Here is a 14,890-nt window from a genome sequence, read left to right on the forward strand (position 1 = left end):
AGGATATTTACAAGATATAAAAACAATAGAAATTAAAGTAGCCTTTCCTCACCATAAAGAGACAATGCTCTTGTGTTTGGTGAGGGAATTCTAGTTCAAATTATGTACATGTTAGTATTAAGGTAAATAAACAACACAAGATTTAAACAATATTAATTCTAGATTTAAGTAGTGAACGTATTTTGGACTTATAATAGTTAAAGGTAATTTTTTAATTTAAGGTGAAATTCCTGAATGTTTTCGATATTTTTTAAATTTAATGGAAGGTTTTTAAAATAAATTATGCCTAGATAAAGATAGGTATTTTGAATGAGCTTAGTGTTAAATTTTGGGATTTTGATAGTTTTCTGGTATCTTGCTGATGTATTGAATTCCAAGTTATGAGTATTTGACTGTATTTCTTTGTAAATTTGAAGTATTGAATATTTTTGATACATTTTGTCTACTGTAGATACTTTGAAAATTGTAAAAAGAATTTCGGTAGAAAATTTTGACGGTTTTTTCAAAATTACTTTGATTACCAATCTTTGAACTACTTTAAGTGGGTTCAAAATTTTATTATATGTTCCTCCCCAACCAATAATACCATATTGTAATATAGATTGAACAATCGCATAGTACACTCTTTTTAGGTTTTCTAGTCTAAGAATATTTCTAAGTCTTATAAATATATAAATACCTTTCCTAATCCTTTTGACGAGTTCACAAATATGTGTTTTCCATTTAAAATATTGATCTATATATACACCAAGATATTTGATTTTGGATGTTGGACTTCAATTTAAATGTTTATTCTGACAATCAGAATTTAAAAGTTTGACATTGATATTAAAAATGTTATCTCGTTATTTTTTACTCCAAATTTTGTATATATAAACCACGGTTTAAGAAATAATTGTACCAGTCTTAAGATGACCATAATAGGCTGAGATCAGTTACGGTAAATAAGTGAAAAAAATGTTTCAAATTATAACGGAATTCCACCACGAATTGTTTGTATCAAAAATAGTGATTAAATGATGAAACTAGAAAGCTGTGTAAAGTCACTTGGCTGATGCGTTTTTTCTTCACATTGGGCGGCAAAATGAAACGGATGTACATTATCGGATGCCGTTTAGACTGTCGTCCGCCATATTAAAAAATATTTACCACTTTTGCGAATTCAAATTCAATAATTCATGTATGAACGTTATTGTTTATTCGTCGCTATGAGCCGTGTGTAGAATTATTGTAATTCTAAACACGAATTGACTATGCAACGGCAAACTGAGAATGGACAGTTTAAAACCGTTTTACCATCCATAATTATTGGATTAGCTTTTTAAATGAAGTGTAGATTGTTTGTATTTAGAGTTGAAATGATCGACCAACCATATCGATAGGTGGAGTAATGATATTCGAAACGTTTGTATATAATCGACATTTTTAGATAAACGTACCCATTTCGGCTGTCGGTGATATAGGTACATTGTGCGTAAGTATTATTGTGTGAAACATTCCTGCGTACCTACTGCTTATTCAACTTTATTCTATGCAGATAGATTTGCCTATCTTAAGGCCCCGTAGTAAGCGTTGAAAGATGTTTTGAAAGGGATGTATGTAAACACGAATGTTAGAGGGAGCGCGGTAAAATAAAAATAAAAACGATAATAAATGTAAATATTTAATAAAACACGACTTGTTTGAAATAGAGCAAAAATCTCTCGACAAATGGTTTAGTTGCATTTAAAGATACACTGTGATTTTTTTCATGCCTATATTAAATAATGTAATAAAACGTGTTTTTAATAATTTTCCGAGCTTGCTTTTCGATTTTTTTCTGTTGAGGGAATTTCATATGATTAAAGTTTCGCCATAATAAATAAATAGATATTATCTTAAAAAAAATTTTTTTTTTGAACAACAACTTAAGACGTTCTACCATCTAGAATTTACCGTAACTAATACCTCAACCGGTTTTTTGTTACACAATGTACTAAGACTGTACAATTTCTATTTCGATTTATTACTAGTAAAAATGTCTCTAATTGCGCTGCGAAAGAACTGGCAACGTTGCATTTTGGCAGACTTGCACATGCGCAGATAGATAAGTACTTATATAAAAAATAGTACATACTTACATAATAAAAAAGTTTAAAAAATAAATAAAATAAAGAAGAAAAAAAATAATGAAAATGAGAAAATAACTTTATGATTTTAACAGCACGGGTAGATGGGTCGTAATTAAAAATTTGATTTTAATTTTTTCCAGTGTAAATTGAACTGATGACAAATTGAAAATATCAGCGTCGTGAATTTGTGCACGTCCTTCTGAAAAAATAATGTTTTGTGTAGTTGTTATTTAGTGTTTGGTAACACCATTTTTTAGGGTTGCTTCAAAGCAACTGAAAACGACATTTTTTTTACGTCCACACCCGTCTAACTAACAGTTCTATCAATTGGTGTTCTTTGCAACAATGAAATATAAATTAATGTCAATTCTTGAATCGACCATAATCACCCCTATCCAAATATAATCAATTGAATACGTATACGCGATTGATATAGAATATATACTAAACTTGGTCATTGTTCATTTTAATTGGAAGAGTCGGTAAATTGGACTGAATTTGTTAAAAAATAAAAATTAAATTAATTGACTTCAGAGGCCTTACTAATAAACGCGTTTTAAATTTTATTTATAAATTTTAAATCTCATAAACAACCATTAATGATTGTTTGTCATTTGTTTAAAATATAAAACATGTTTATTAGTAAGGAGGTTATTATTTGAATGTAGTGAAAGGTTAACTTAACCACCTTACGTAATAAGGTTACGCTCTTAAGAGTTAAAAACACTAATTTCGGTTGTGATTCTGTCTGTAACTCCGGTTCAATAAACTCCATAACTTTGAATATCGAGCTTAGCGCGGTTTGGAACGAACATAATCCGTAGACAGGTCGTAAGCCTAGATATCAGCAATATTACACTATTGTCTATATTTGTAATAGAGAGGAACGTGTTTCTTTTTTCTTTGTAAAACCAATCTACTGTCTACGCTAGTTTTATATTTTTACTATATAATGTCATCGCGAGATCGCTGGTCTTTCAAAATGTGAAAAGTTTTAGGCGGGTTTGATTTGCGAGTTGATTTTTTTATAAAGATCCCCACTTCAATCAGCATGGTGTTATATGCGAGCATAATAATTTTAAAGAGTGTTAGTTTTGCTGGAGTCAGTGCGCTATTTATGAAATTATGACGAACAAACCGCTGAAAACAAACTGTCCTAACGTTAAACAATCCCTCTTATAATGCCTTACCAGACTATTTGTCTATTTTAGATTGATCATCAATTAATACCACCAATTTCCCTCGTCGCTCGATGAATATAATAGTCCATACTGATAAAATTAGTCAATTTACGTAAATTTCGGTAAGATGGGAGTATGTAATTACTTACGTAAATGTCATATTTGACATTTGGTACTGCTAGCTCCTCGGGGTTTAAAAAGGGAACTATTCTGCGGCTTACCAAGGCTATAGCGGCCGATTTAGTCCGCTTAAATTTGAGCGAGGAATGTCGTACATAGCGAGGATAGGGACTGACTGATATACCGGGCCTCTGTGACATAGATACCTTAGTTTCATGCCTGTACCACGGACACTATGTACATCAACATCGATGCTTTCAGGGCTTTTATAAACAATGCGTCCTATTCTAAAATCAGACACATTAGTTCTTCCCTTGGCTAAGGTTGGTTGCGTGTGTATGCTATAAACAGAATATAAATAAACAATTCGCGTCCGCTGTCTGTGGCTGTGTCTGTGCTCATTTCTCTGCTTATATTAGTGCTGTTTCTGCGGACGGAAGCTCCGCTGGTAGACATGTGTTTAATATCTGGCCGGGAGAGGGTCCGATGTCGCTTATAAATTATAAATACAACATATTAACTAACTATCAAGCCGTTTCCACGCAGGGGTAGGCAGAGAGGACGGACCGCGAAACAACTCGGTCCTGGCACACACTTCTTGCTTCATTCACATTGATACATCGTCTCATCAAACGCTTATATTATTCTGACTCTTGACATGGCCCGACTCAAGTATCTGATTCACTTGATCGTGCCATGTCTTCCTCGGACGTTCCCGAATTCTTCTACCACTCACATTTGCATGCCCAATCTTACTCATGACGTTACATCAGCCTTGCATTCTTTGCTGATCTTCACATTTCTCACAAGATCAAACATGGTTTTACCACACATACGCCTCAGGGATCTCATTTCTACAGCATTCAATTTAATTTCATCCTTCCTCTGCCAGTTCCATGTGTCACTGATGTAACACCTTATAAATTAAGCAAATGCGGTGTTTTGTTTACTATAAATTGTAAATATATATATGAAAAATCATGTGTTTTTTGTTTGTAATTTTGACCTACCGGAAATATAAAAACCCCCTGATCGAAGCTTATCAGTATAAACTGTCAACGCGATTGACAGTTTCAATTGAAATGTGATTGATAGAACCTCAATCGGTCGCTTTGTGAACGCTTGGTTCAGTAGTATTCAGTAGTAATAGTTTCATATCTACAAAGAAAGCCTTAGACACAAATCTATTTATTTATTTAGTAAATTTCTCCATAAACGATTGTATCTGCACCAATATTTTACGGAAAAGATTACAATTTGTGATACATGTAAGTAAAAAAAAGTCATTTTTAATATTTTGTGACATGCGTCAAAAGATCGTTGCTGAACTGTCTGTAAGTGACGTTGAAAATGTCGATGGTCAATGCAGAATCGTCGCTCTGTTGATTGGCGCGTTCTGGTATGCAGAAGTCCTCGCTTTCGGAGTTATAAAAAAGTGCATGGGACCTCCCCCCACGAGTATACTTGTTAGGTACAGAAGTTGACCGCTTTCAACACACTTGTATCTTTATTGACTGTATATTTAACAACGAAAGAATTGAAGATGGAATAAAGAACATGGGTTTCTTCAAGACCCAAAGAGACCATTTACACAGCATCCTAAAGATGACAGGCAGTGAGGGAAACTTATTTCCTCAGTGTGAAATTAGTGTAATAAAAATAATGCCACCATTTTCGGGCGATATCAAACATTCTAATTTCAGTTGTCTGTCTTTGATTGCTGGTTCAATGAACATAGATTTATAATTTTCAAAATTGGAACTGATGTTTCAAGCATTCAGACTATCCTGTGATTTTTCACGGGTAATTTATACTGTACCCACTGGTGAATAAAATAATCATTCGGTCTCCGGCGACATATTGTTTTCAATCGGGCACGGAAAACAAAAACACTACCCAGATGTTTTTGTTTCTCGCATGTTTTGAAAACATTTTGACACAGGAGACGCACTTTAAAGATAAATTTAGATGGTCGAAAATATAATTTTTCATTGCATTCATGTATTAGTCAATGAACATTGACCCTTGAAGCCTCTGACATTTTGTAATGTACGTCCCACATGAGAACTATCATAATGCAGATTGTGCAGAAAATATTTTCACATTACTTTTGATTTCAGATAAATTCGCCGTTCTTGGACGTTTTTCAAAATAAAATAATATTATTGAAAACAGATGAAAAACTCTTTCAGATTTAAGTATTAATTGATTAACGAATGCAATTAAAATTTTAATTATTTTGCACGCAAACAGAGATAAAGTTTTTAAAGTCGCTTATCGACGGTTTTTATCGTGGAAACTGTAATCGCCACTTTACACGAAACTAAAAAGCATATTTATTTACACAAACATATTATAAAGTTACTGTCACTTCAATTTTTTTCGTTTAATAAAAAAATACTAGCTGTACCCCGGTACGCGTTGCTGTGGCTTAGTTTGTCTGTACGGATAGAAAAAAACAAAAAACAATATCGCGTGCTGCTTTTAAGTCCAACAGATGGCTGTTTAACTTTTGTTAGACCGTGTCAGGGTGGGATACAGTGGAAGCTCGTGGCTTTTGGGTGTAAGTGCTAATATTATAAAATGGCATTATTGATATTGTTGTAGCTGAATTCGATTTTTTGTATGAAGATTTTCAGGAAATCCGAGCGGCGCACGGCCAAACTGAAATATACAGGGTTTTCCAATAAGAGGTGTTATTTGAATAGCCCGCTATTTCGGTAGATGTTACTTTTGAAGCTGTCATTTTTTGACATTTGACAAGTAGAAACTACGCCATTAATAAAAATGGAACGATACACGCTTCAACAACGCATTGAAATTATTAAAATTCACTTGAGTTAATCAAATGCAAATCATCTTGAGTGAAGAGGCCCATTTCCACCTCGGTAGCTTCGTCAACAAGCAAAATTGTCGCATCTGGGGATCGTAAAACCCAAGAGTTATTGTTGAAAAGCCTCTCTATCATTAACGTTTGACTGTTTGGTGCGGTTTATGGTCCGGCGGAGTCATTGGACCTTACTTTTTCGAAAATGAGGCTGGAGCAACAGTTACGGTGAATGGATCGCTATCGAGAGATGATTAATGATTTTTTATGGCCGGAATTGGATGGTATTGATCTGAACAATGTTTACTTTCAACAAGACGGCGCTAAGTGCCACACAAGCAACGAAACCGTTGATCTTTTACGATTGAATATCAAAATAACACCTCTTATTGGAAAACTCTGTATATCTACTGTTGTTGGTTGTCTGTGAATAATATCTCTATAAAAATTGCTTAAAGGGTTATAAATGTATTCGTAGTGTCATTTGCGTGCCTGCACGCCTTGTCACTTGACGTTTAGACAGTGACAAAAGAAAAGTTAATATTTCAAATAAAAATTGTAAAAAACTCTCAGACACCCTGGACGCAATTTAAAACTGAAACAACATCTGTTTTTTCTGACTTACGATGAAAACTAGATTAGCTAAGTACTAACTACTAAAGTGGATATGCATAAATGCATACAATATTTTAGAATTCTCCAACTTATAAATTTAATGCGTTTTGTTTGTGTATGATTAATAGGCAATAAAAGCGAGTTTATCTAAGTGGAGCACCAACTTCTACTAAATGTTAATTTATTCCCGTTTTAGACTGGAGCACCTACCAGTACTTAGTTCCATAGTTAGCATAGTTGGTTTTATTGGCCCATGCGCGCGCACTGCAGATAATAATTTCAGATAAAAAAATGAGTTGGTTCTATCTCTTCTATAACTTGTATAAGTGATATATACTCTCAGTATCGCCCTGGTTAAATTGCAAGAGAAATGTCAGGTAATTTACAACCTTTCTCTCCCCATTTACGCGGAGAATTACTCGCGGAAATAAAATATTGCAAATTTGGGTATGACTTGAGATTTGCACGGCCAAAACTATTATAGTAATTTGTTTTTGGGGTATTATGCCGTGTTTCTCTACCTCCTTCTTTAGCCAACGTTTCGGACAGCATTGTAGTGTCCATCATCAGGGCAGATGTGTAAACAAATTACATGGCATAATACCCCAAAAACAAATCACTGTATTGCAAATTTACTAAAAATTATTCTTGTTTCCATTGAAAACGAGACTGCAGACTCCTTATTGAATGAATTGACAGGTTTCCTAACAAACTATCAGTAAAACGCGTTATGTGGAAGTCATTCAAGTTCTAATATGTTCGCATTTCGTCATTATAATTATTGTGATGAACGCAGCTGCATGAACACGTCTCCGATATATTCTAAATGTACTTATAGCTTGTTAGAAAATTACCTTCCATCACGTTTTTAAAAGGATTTTAATAAAACAGCCATACTCATTTTTCTCCGTATACTTCCATTATTCGTGCCATTAATTGTTGCCACAATTATTGAGAATGCCATTCTCCCGCTTTCTCCGAACAGGTGTGGGCAGTTGGGACTCTTGTGCGTTATTCACATTAAAAATATATATTTCTTAACTACACTATGAAAAATCAAAAATACATGGTGCGTCCTGAATTAAAAACTAGTTTGATCTTTTATTCTTCGATCGTTTTTTTCATGATCGTGCCATGTCTGGCTGAGACATTCCTGACTTATTTTTCCATTCACTTGAGCATCATATCACATACTAAATCGTCATTTTCTCAATCTTGTTCATTGTATCTATGCGGTTATTCTGTTCTGGATGCAACATTCATAATTCACTCACACCTGGTTTTACTGCACATACGCGTTAAGGATCTCATTTTTATTGCATCTGATTTACTTGCTTCCTTCCTTTACCAATTCATTGCCTCGCTGAGTATGGATGATTTATCAAAATACTGTTAAAACTGTGCTGGCATATCCATTTCCTAATAAAATATTAGTCATTCAGTATGTATCTGAAGACGTGTTCACGTAGATGGCCTTATCCCAATAAATATATTGGACGAAATGCCAAAATGTTTTAATTTTTAAGAACACGTGTTCCGACCTCCTCATAACATATTCGTGCTTTACTGATAGTTTGTTATGACACCTATCAATTTGATTAAATAAATTAACAATATTTCATATCCGTAAGTTTTCTCCCTGCAGTTATGACGTTATTCTGTTGTGAATGCATCATTCAGTCACATCTGGTTTTACCACACATACGCCTCAAAGATCTAATTTTTACTGCATTCAGTTTATTTACTTCTTTCCTCTGCCAATTCATTGATTCACTGCATCATCAGTGTTGTTGGTATCAGATTTCGGTTATGGACTGCTGACTTTCTTTGAAAATAATTATTTTAATATGGGAATGCCCTCGACAACTTATATGTCGTCTACTTCCGCGTCACCTAGACACTACTTCCTTGCTGTACCTACGTGTCTACCATATAAGCGTTAATTTCTTAATCTTACTCATTATGTTTATATCACGATTGCTTTCCTTAATATGGACATAAGTGACGTAAGGAAAGAACTAGCAAATGTCCCCTGTGTTGTCTGTGCTTTAAACAGTGAGTTTTTCGTAATCAGATGTAGACAGTAATAATTTTACTCTTATTAATAACTTCAAGTGTGCGAAATTTCATGGGATGATTTTTCGAAATCTTATGTAGTCCGTGGAGATCAGGAAGAGAAAGTCTGCGAAGTACCTGGTTATCCGGATCTGTTACTAAACATTTTAAGGAACTTTTCGTTTCTGAATGATGGCCTCTCTCCAGGGCAAAACTGAGAGTAATTTGAAGTACTTGGAAGTAATTTAATTAGTTGTTTTTATTTGACCAGTATTTTAAGATATTTTTTTTGATTGTTTGAAGGTGGGATACTTACAAATTTTTCACAGCATCCAAACCGAAATATAGATTCCGCAATTGTGTGGTTTGCTAACATTTAATAGCTCTTATATCATAATGATCAAATAGCATGGTCATCAATCATTACGCTTTACAATGTATAATAATGTGGGAATACGTCTACCAATTTGTTTCCAATTTATCAAAGTGATGATTTATTTTAAATCCAAAAAAGTTTGGTATCTGACGTAATTTTTAATTTATGTTTTAGTGAACGATACCCATTTAAAAAAGCAAACAAGTGAGTGAAACAAATAACATACGAAAAGAACATCCAAATTGTACAAGTCATGTTTTAAAAGTGTTATTCCATAGTTTTATGTGAAAATAAAATAAACAAGCGAGTGACACAACGATATTTTAAAAACCGAACGAAATTTGAAAATGCACCAAAAATGCCAAATTGGAGACAAAATTTGTTATCGGCCGGCGAGAGCCTGTCCCTCCCTGAAGGAGGAAAAAAACAGCAAAATACTTTCCAACATTCCACCAACGGTGTCCAGCATTCCAGCAACGGCATCCAACATTCCATCAACGGCCTTCAACATTCCAACAACGGTCTGCAGCATTCCACAAACAGTCTGTCAAGACTTGTCTCCAACTCTATTACCATCGCTGCGATGGACAACTTCCAAAAATCCAATACAGGCTCGAGAAAACCAACGAAAACAATGACGGAGACAGTCTCAAACGGTGCAACAAACTTCCAGTTTGGCACTGACAAAAAATACCCATTTACCGGAGGAAAATCTCAGTTTTTTTGTCGAGAATCAGATCTTTCTGCCGACTTCTCTTCATTTTTGACCGATTCTTCGAGTTTTGCCGATTATGAAGATAGAAGAGGGTCTGTATCAAATTTGGAAGACCCTCCCATCAAAATAGAAGCAGCGACCAACAATGACCCAGACGATTCAGACAACACATACGTTCAAAGCCTATTTTATCCCACCTTGAAGTTCCAAAAAGAAGCAAAAAACCACGACATCTACATGGAAGAACAGATATCTGATGGTTCAGACTTGTCCAGCTCTTCTTGCGACAGTTTTGAACGGTGTGAATTCGATTGCAGAGATTTTGAGCCATTCTCTGACACTTGTTGTTGTGAACCAACTTCTGATGGAGCCTGCGCGAGGAGTCCAAAGCTCATGGACAGTGCTGACGACCAATGCACTTCTCCTCTTCACCGAGATGACGATGGTCTCTCTGCCAGGAGTGACATGGATGGACTGGATCTGGCCTTGTTCGAGCCTGCCAACAACGTTAATGCTGGTCATCAACAGTTCGACAAGCAGGATGGGAGGTGTTCCACTAACTTTGAGTGTGATGGAGGGGAAGATGGTAACGTGGTGGTCGGATTGCTGAATATTCTCATGGAAGAACCAGTGCAGAATGGTGAGTTAACATTTTCTTATTCTAATCGATTGGAATTATTTTGTTCTCCTTAGGGCGTGTTTGTCTCAAATGTCTACATGTTCATTTGACCATTTCTTCAAAGATTGATGAATTTCCTCTGAAGTGTCAAACCGTCTTGTGCTACTTCCTCCTTCTCGAGACAACGTTTCGGACAACCGTGCAATGCACATCATCAGTGTAGACATCTGAAAAATGAGCCATTATTATGAATTCTATGTTGATTGTTCGAGCGATTCTATAGAATTAATCTTTAAATTAAGTTGGATATAAAACACAAACGGCGCTATACAAATCACCCAAATATTATTATTAAGCGTTTGAAGATGGTTTCAAAGGGAGATATATAAATACGAATGTTAGAAGGAACGCGCTAATATTAAAAATCGATAATAATTAAGCAAAAATTGTGAAAATATTTAATAAAACGCGACGCGAGAATCTCTAGGCAAATGCTTTAGTTGCATTTAAATATACAGTGGTACCTCGACATACGAGTGACCCAACTTACGAGTTTTTCGAGATACGAGCCGGCGAGTGAGTGATTTTTTGCTTTGAGTTACGAGCGAAATTCGAGATACGAGTTCGGTTTAGCAGGTCGGCCGGTAGCACGCGAGCGCGGCCACGCCCACCACGGCCAGTGATTCAGTTAGCAGCGTGCTCCCGCTGTGATGCAGTCACAGCAGCATACGGATGTTATGCAAGAAATTGGTTTCGAGGAGTCAGAGGAGGAGGAGGTTATTTCTACAAGTGTGATAAAGGAGATCTTAGGAATGTGGGAGAGAGTTTCACAGTTCGTGGAAAAGAAACACCCAGAAAAAGTTGCAACAGGTCGTGCATCTGATCTTTTTAATGACACTTGCCTAACTCATTTCCGGAACATTCTGAGAGGGAGGAAGAAACAAACCTCCTTGGACGTGTTTTTTTCTAAACGGCCTACAGGTGTGACATTTTGGGGGTTGGAACGGATTAATGGTAGTCTAATTGTTTTGTATGGGAAATCTGCATCGATATACGAGTAATTCAAGATACGAGCAAGGTTGCGGAACGAATTAAACTCGTATGTCGAGGTACCACTGTACGCTGTGATTTTTTTCATGCCTACAACATATTATATAACAGAACAAATCGTGTTTTTAATAATTTTCGAATCTTACTTTGCGATTTTTGTCCATCAAGTCTATTTCATATAATTAAAGTTTCAGCATAACAAATGTATACATATTATATCGTTGTCGATGGCAATGCATTCTATCAACTTTTCAATCGAATTAGGATTTGGATTAAGTGATAGCGTTTTTTCCAATTAATCTTGAGTACCTGTGATTAAAACAACAATATCGTTTATCACTTTCGGAATAAGGCCTCAAAATATCAACCTGTTGAAATCTTACCCATTGCAAAACGTTTTCTGGCTATAGAAATAATTGGTAAAGTTGGTATCTACCGATAATAACTGAGAATGTATGTGTTAGTTTAATAATAGAAAAGTGCTGTATTGCATACAAACAACAACACGTTCTCTTTTCCGGAACAGGCGATTCAAAATATTTTAAAACATCATATTATTATCTACTCCACATGATTGCAAAATCTCGTTTCTTGTTGATCATGGTACATGCTATGCATCTTTCCATTTTTTTGTTCGATTTGCGTACGTACAGTGTGGGCTAAAATGCAATAATAGTAGTACAATTTAACTTTCAATAAAATGTACATTTAAAAAAATAGCGGGACACGATTAATAGGCAAATTTTATTTCTCATTTTGACTCACTCAAACGACTGTCATCTAAAAACTGCGCTTCCAAAATGGCCGAAACTTTGGTGAGTAACTGTCAAAAGATGCACAGCTTTATTCACTAGCATTTGTTGACGAGTACCGCCATCTTTGCGTTGAGGTCGGAAATTTTTTAGAGAAAATTCGACGTTTTGTAATCAAGTCTTTAAAAATATACTTTCGGGCGCTTACATTGCTAACGCTGTCTAAACCTTATGAGATACATCAAAATAATGTACTACGGAATTTTACATCTTGAAAATTCATACAGAAAAGTCCGCGATGGTATATGTCTCTCTCCCAAGGATAAATCCCAGCAACGGCGATAAAATCATTAGCCATCTTCACGACATAAGTAATTTTATATTAAAATCATAGATATTTAAATATGGCTGTCTGCGGTTCTTTTGGCAGATGTGTCACATCTGTCCTGTGATGGCCACTGTAATGCTGTCCGAAACGTTATGCTACGTATACATACGCGAGCCGAACTGCTGAACTAAACCTGAACATATGGGAAAGGAACAAAGCAACCGCAAATAGCACGAGACGCCGCTTGCAATTGCTTCTTTCTTTTCCCGTAATTCGTGGCTAGGTACGCGTTTTATTTATGTTAAAAATTGTAAATGGTAGTGTAGACACCTTGATTTAATTAACCTCATTTAATTTCATGTACCCATAAGAGCTACTCGTTCTAAAACCCTCCTTAATTGTAACAATTCTAAGACTGAACATTTCAAACACTCGCTTGTACCTAGATTACATGAAATTAGTAATAGGTACGCAGATGTAGCGGATCTGTTTAACTGCACAGAAGCTAGGTACAAAAAGTCTTTAATATCATATCTTTTAAATCATGACCAATAAAATGTAAGTCTACTCATACTTACGTAAAAAGTCAAATGAATACGTATATAAAATGCACTGCCTGGGGCAACTGAGGAAACTTGGGTCAATAATAATATTCAATACGGAGAACCAACAGCTTGATTGGCACTTACTTACTTTCAACCAAAACCTGAAAATAAATGCATACATTTTAGCTATTGTAATAATATATTATATCGTGTATCTATACTATCATACATTTCAATCAATACTAATCTAACCTAGTCTACCTATAAGTTTTTCATGTACTTGTATCTCTAACTTTTTATATCCATCTAGAGTTTCTGTTAATTGTATATTTTCTGATGTCACTGTTTATAATTTATTGTGTATGGTATATTTTATACCGTTGATATTAAAATAACTAAATAAAGCATATTTATAAAAACCCGCTCTGTGACTCTGAGGTATATTTGTTGCACTTTATTGGTCTTTGTAACATAACTATTTGAGAGAATTTCCTCCATTCTTCTTCGGACAATGCAAAAGCAAGCACGCGCTGCAATAATGGAGTCGTTAAAATATGCAAATCGTCCATTGACCAGGAAATTGTGCCGGTTTTTTTCTCCCACACTGTACTGAGTACTGAGTTTTGTTACCTGGCAGGCTAATTTAACGCTTCAGTACACATTGGTTTAGAGCTGAATCTGTACAGGTTGGTATCGGGTACCTCCACACGATACCGCTTTTTACGTGATGATTTTCATTGTGGTGTGGGGAAAGAATTGTGGATTGTAGAGATAACTTATAGAGACACTATCTAGTTATAAATATATTCGGGCAGTCGTCGAAATATGGGAATGACAATTCTTATTGAAATATTGCGAGATCGATAAATATGACGGAAAATAATGAGGTCTCAATAGATTAGTGGTTAGAGTATTTTCCCGATGAGACAAGAGGTCTTGGGCACTGGCGGTTCGTGGCCATTGTTCATCTTGGTCCATTTGTTGAACCATTCATCTTGGTCCGTTTTAATCGGAGATTAAAATAAGGAGAATAAAGTTCCCTCAGATATATGAAGGAAATTCTTCGGTGGTTTTTTTGATGTTATGTATATATTTTTACCTGGATTTAAAGAAATCTCATCACACATAGATCATTGTAGAAATGTTTTATATATTTGTACAGCGCCCTTGAGGTGATTTCACATAAAAAACGGTGCTATACAAATCATCTCAATATTATTATTAGAGATTAGCGGACTTAGCAACAAAATACAACTAGGCGATGAGTTAAAACGTAAGATGAAACAATAACTAGGTTAAATAGGTTACATATGTATCCCATTTAACCTAGTTTTTTTTCATCACTTTTCATGACTTTATATCGCCTTTTAAAGGTGTGTCGAATTGTCATTTTGAGGAGTTATCTTGGAACCAAACAAGTAACTTCTTCAATAATTAACTAATTTTAATTACTACGTAAAACACGACGATCATGAAAAAAAAACTGTTGATTCTTGCAAAATACTGTTCAGTCATAGACATACGAAATTATAGACCAACCAACCAGGGAAAGGGGATCAAACCAAGTTGCGAGGAGCGCGTGAGGCGGCGTGACCG

At 35.1% G+C, this 14,890-nt stretch overlaps 1 protein-coding gene across 2 annotated transcripts in view; it reads left to right on the plus strand.

Annotated features, from left to right (window-relative positions):
• Window positions 1-14,890, plus strand: part of raskol (Ras GTPase-activating protein raskol) — a 442,218-nt gene that overhangs the window by 12,933 nt on the left and 414,395 nt on the right. For both annotated transcript variants that reach the window (XM_089643502.1, XM_089643503.1), the window contains exon 2: window positions 9,460-10,640. In XM_089643502.1, coding sequence (XP_089499628.1) covers window positions 9,644-10,640 — 997 coding nt within the window. In that variant the 5' untranslated portion in view covers window positions 9,460-9,643. The remainder of the gene's footprint in view (window positions 1-9,459; window positions 10,641-14,890) is intronic.

The sequence above is a fragment of the Hesperophylax consimilis genome, chromosome 19 (genome assembly GCF_061612785.1).
Source record: "Hesperophylax consimilis isolate HC1 chromosome 19, BYU_Hcon_1.0, whole genome shotgun sequence".
Classification (NCBI taxonomy): domain Eukaryota; kingdom Metazoa; phylum Arthropoda; class Insecta; order Trichoptera; family Limnephilidae; genus Hesperophylax; species Hesperophylax consimilis.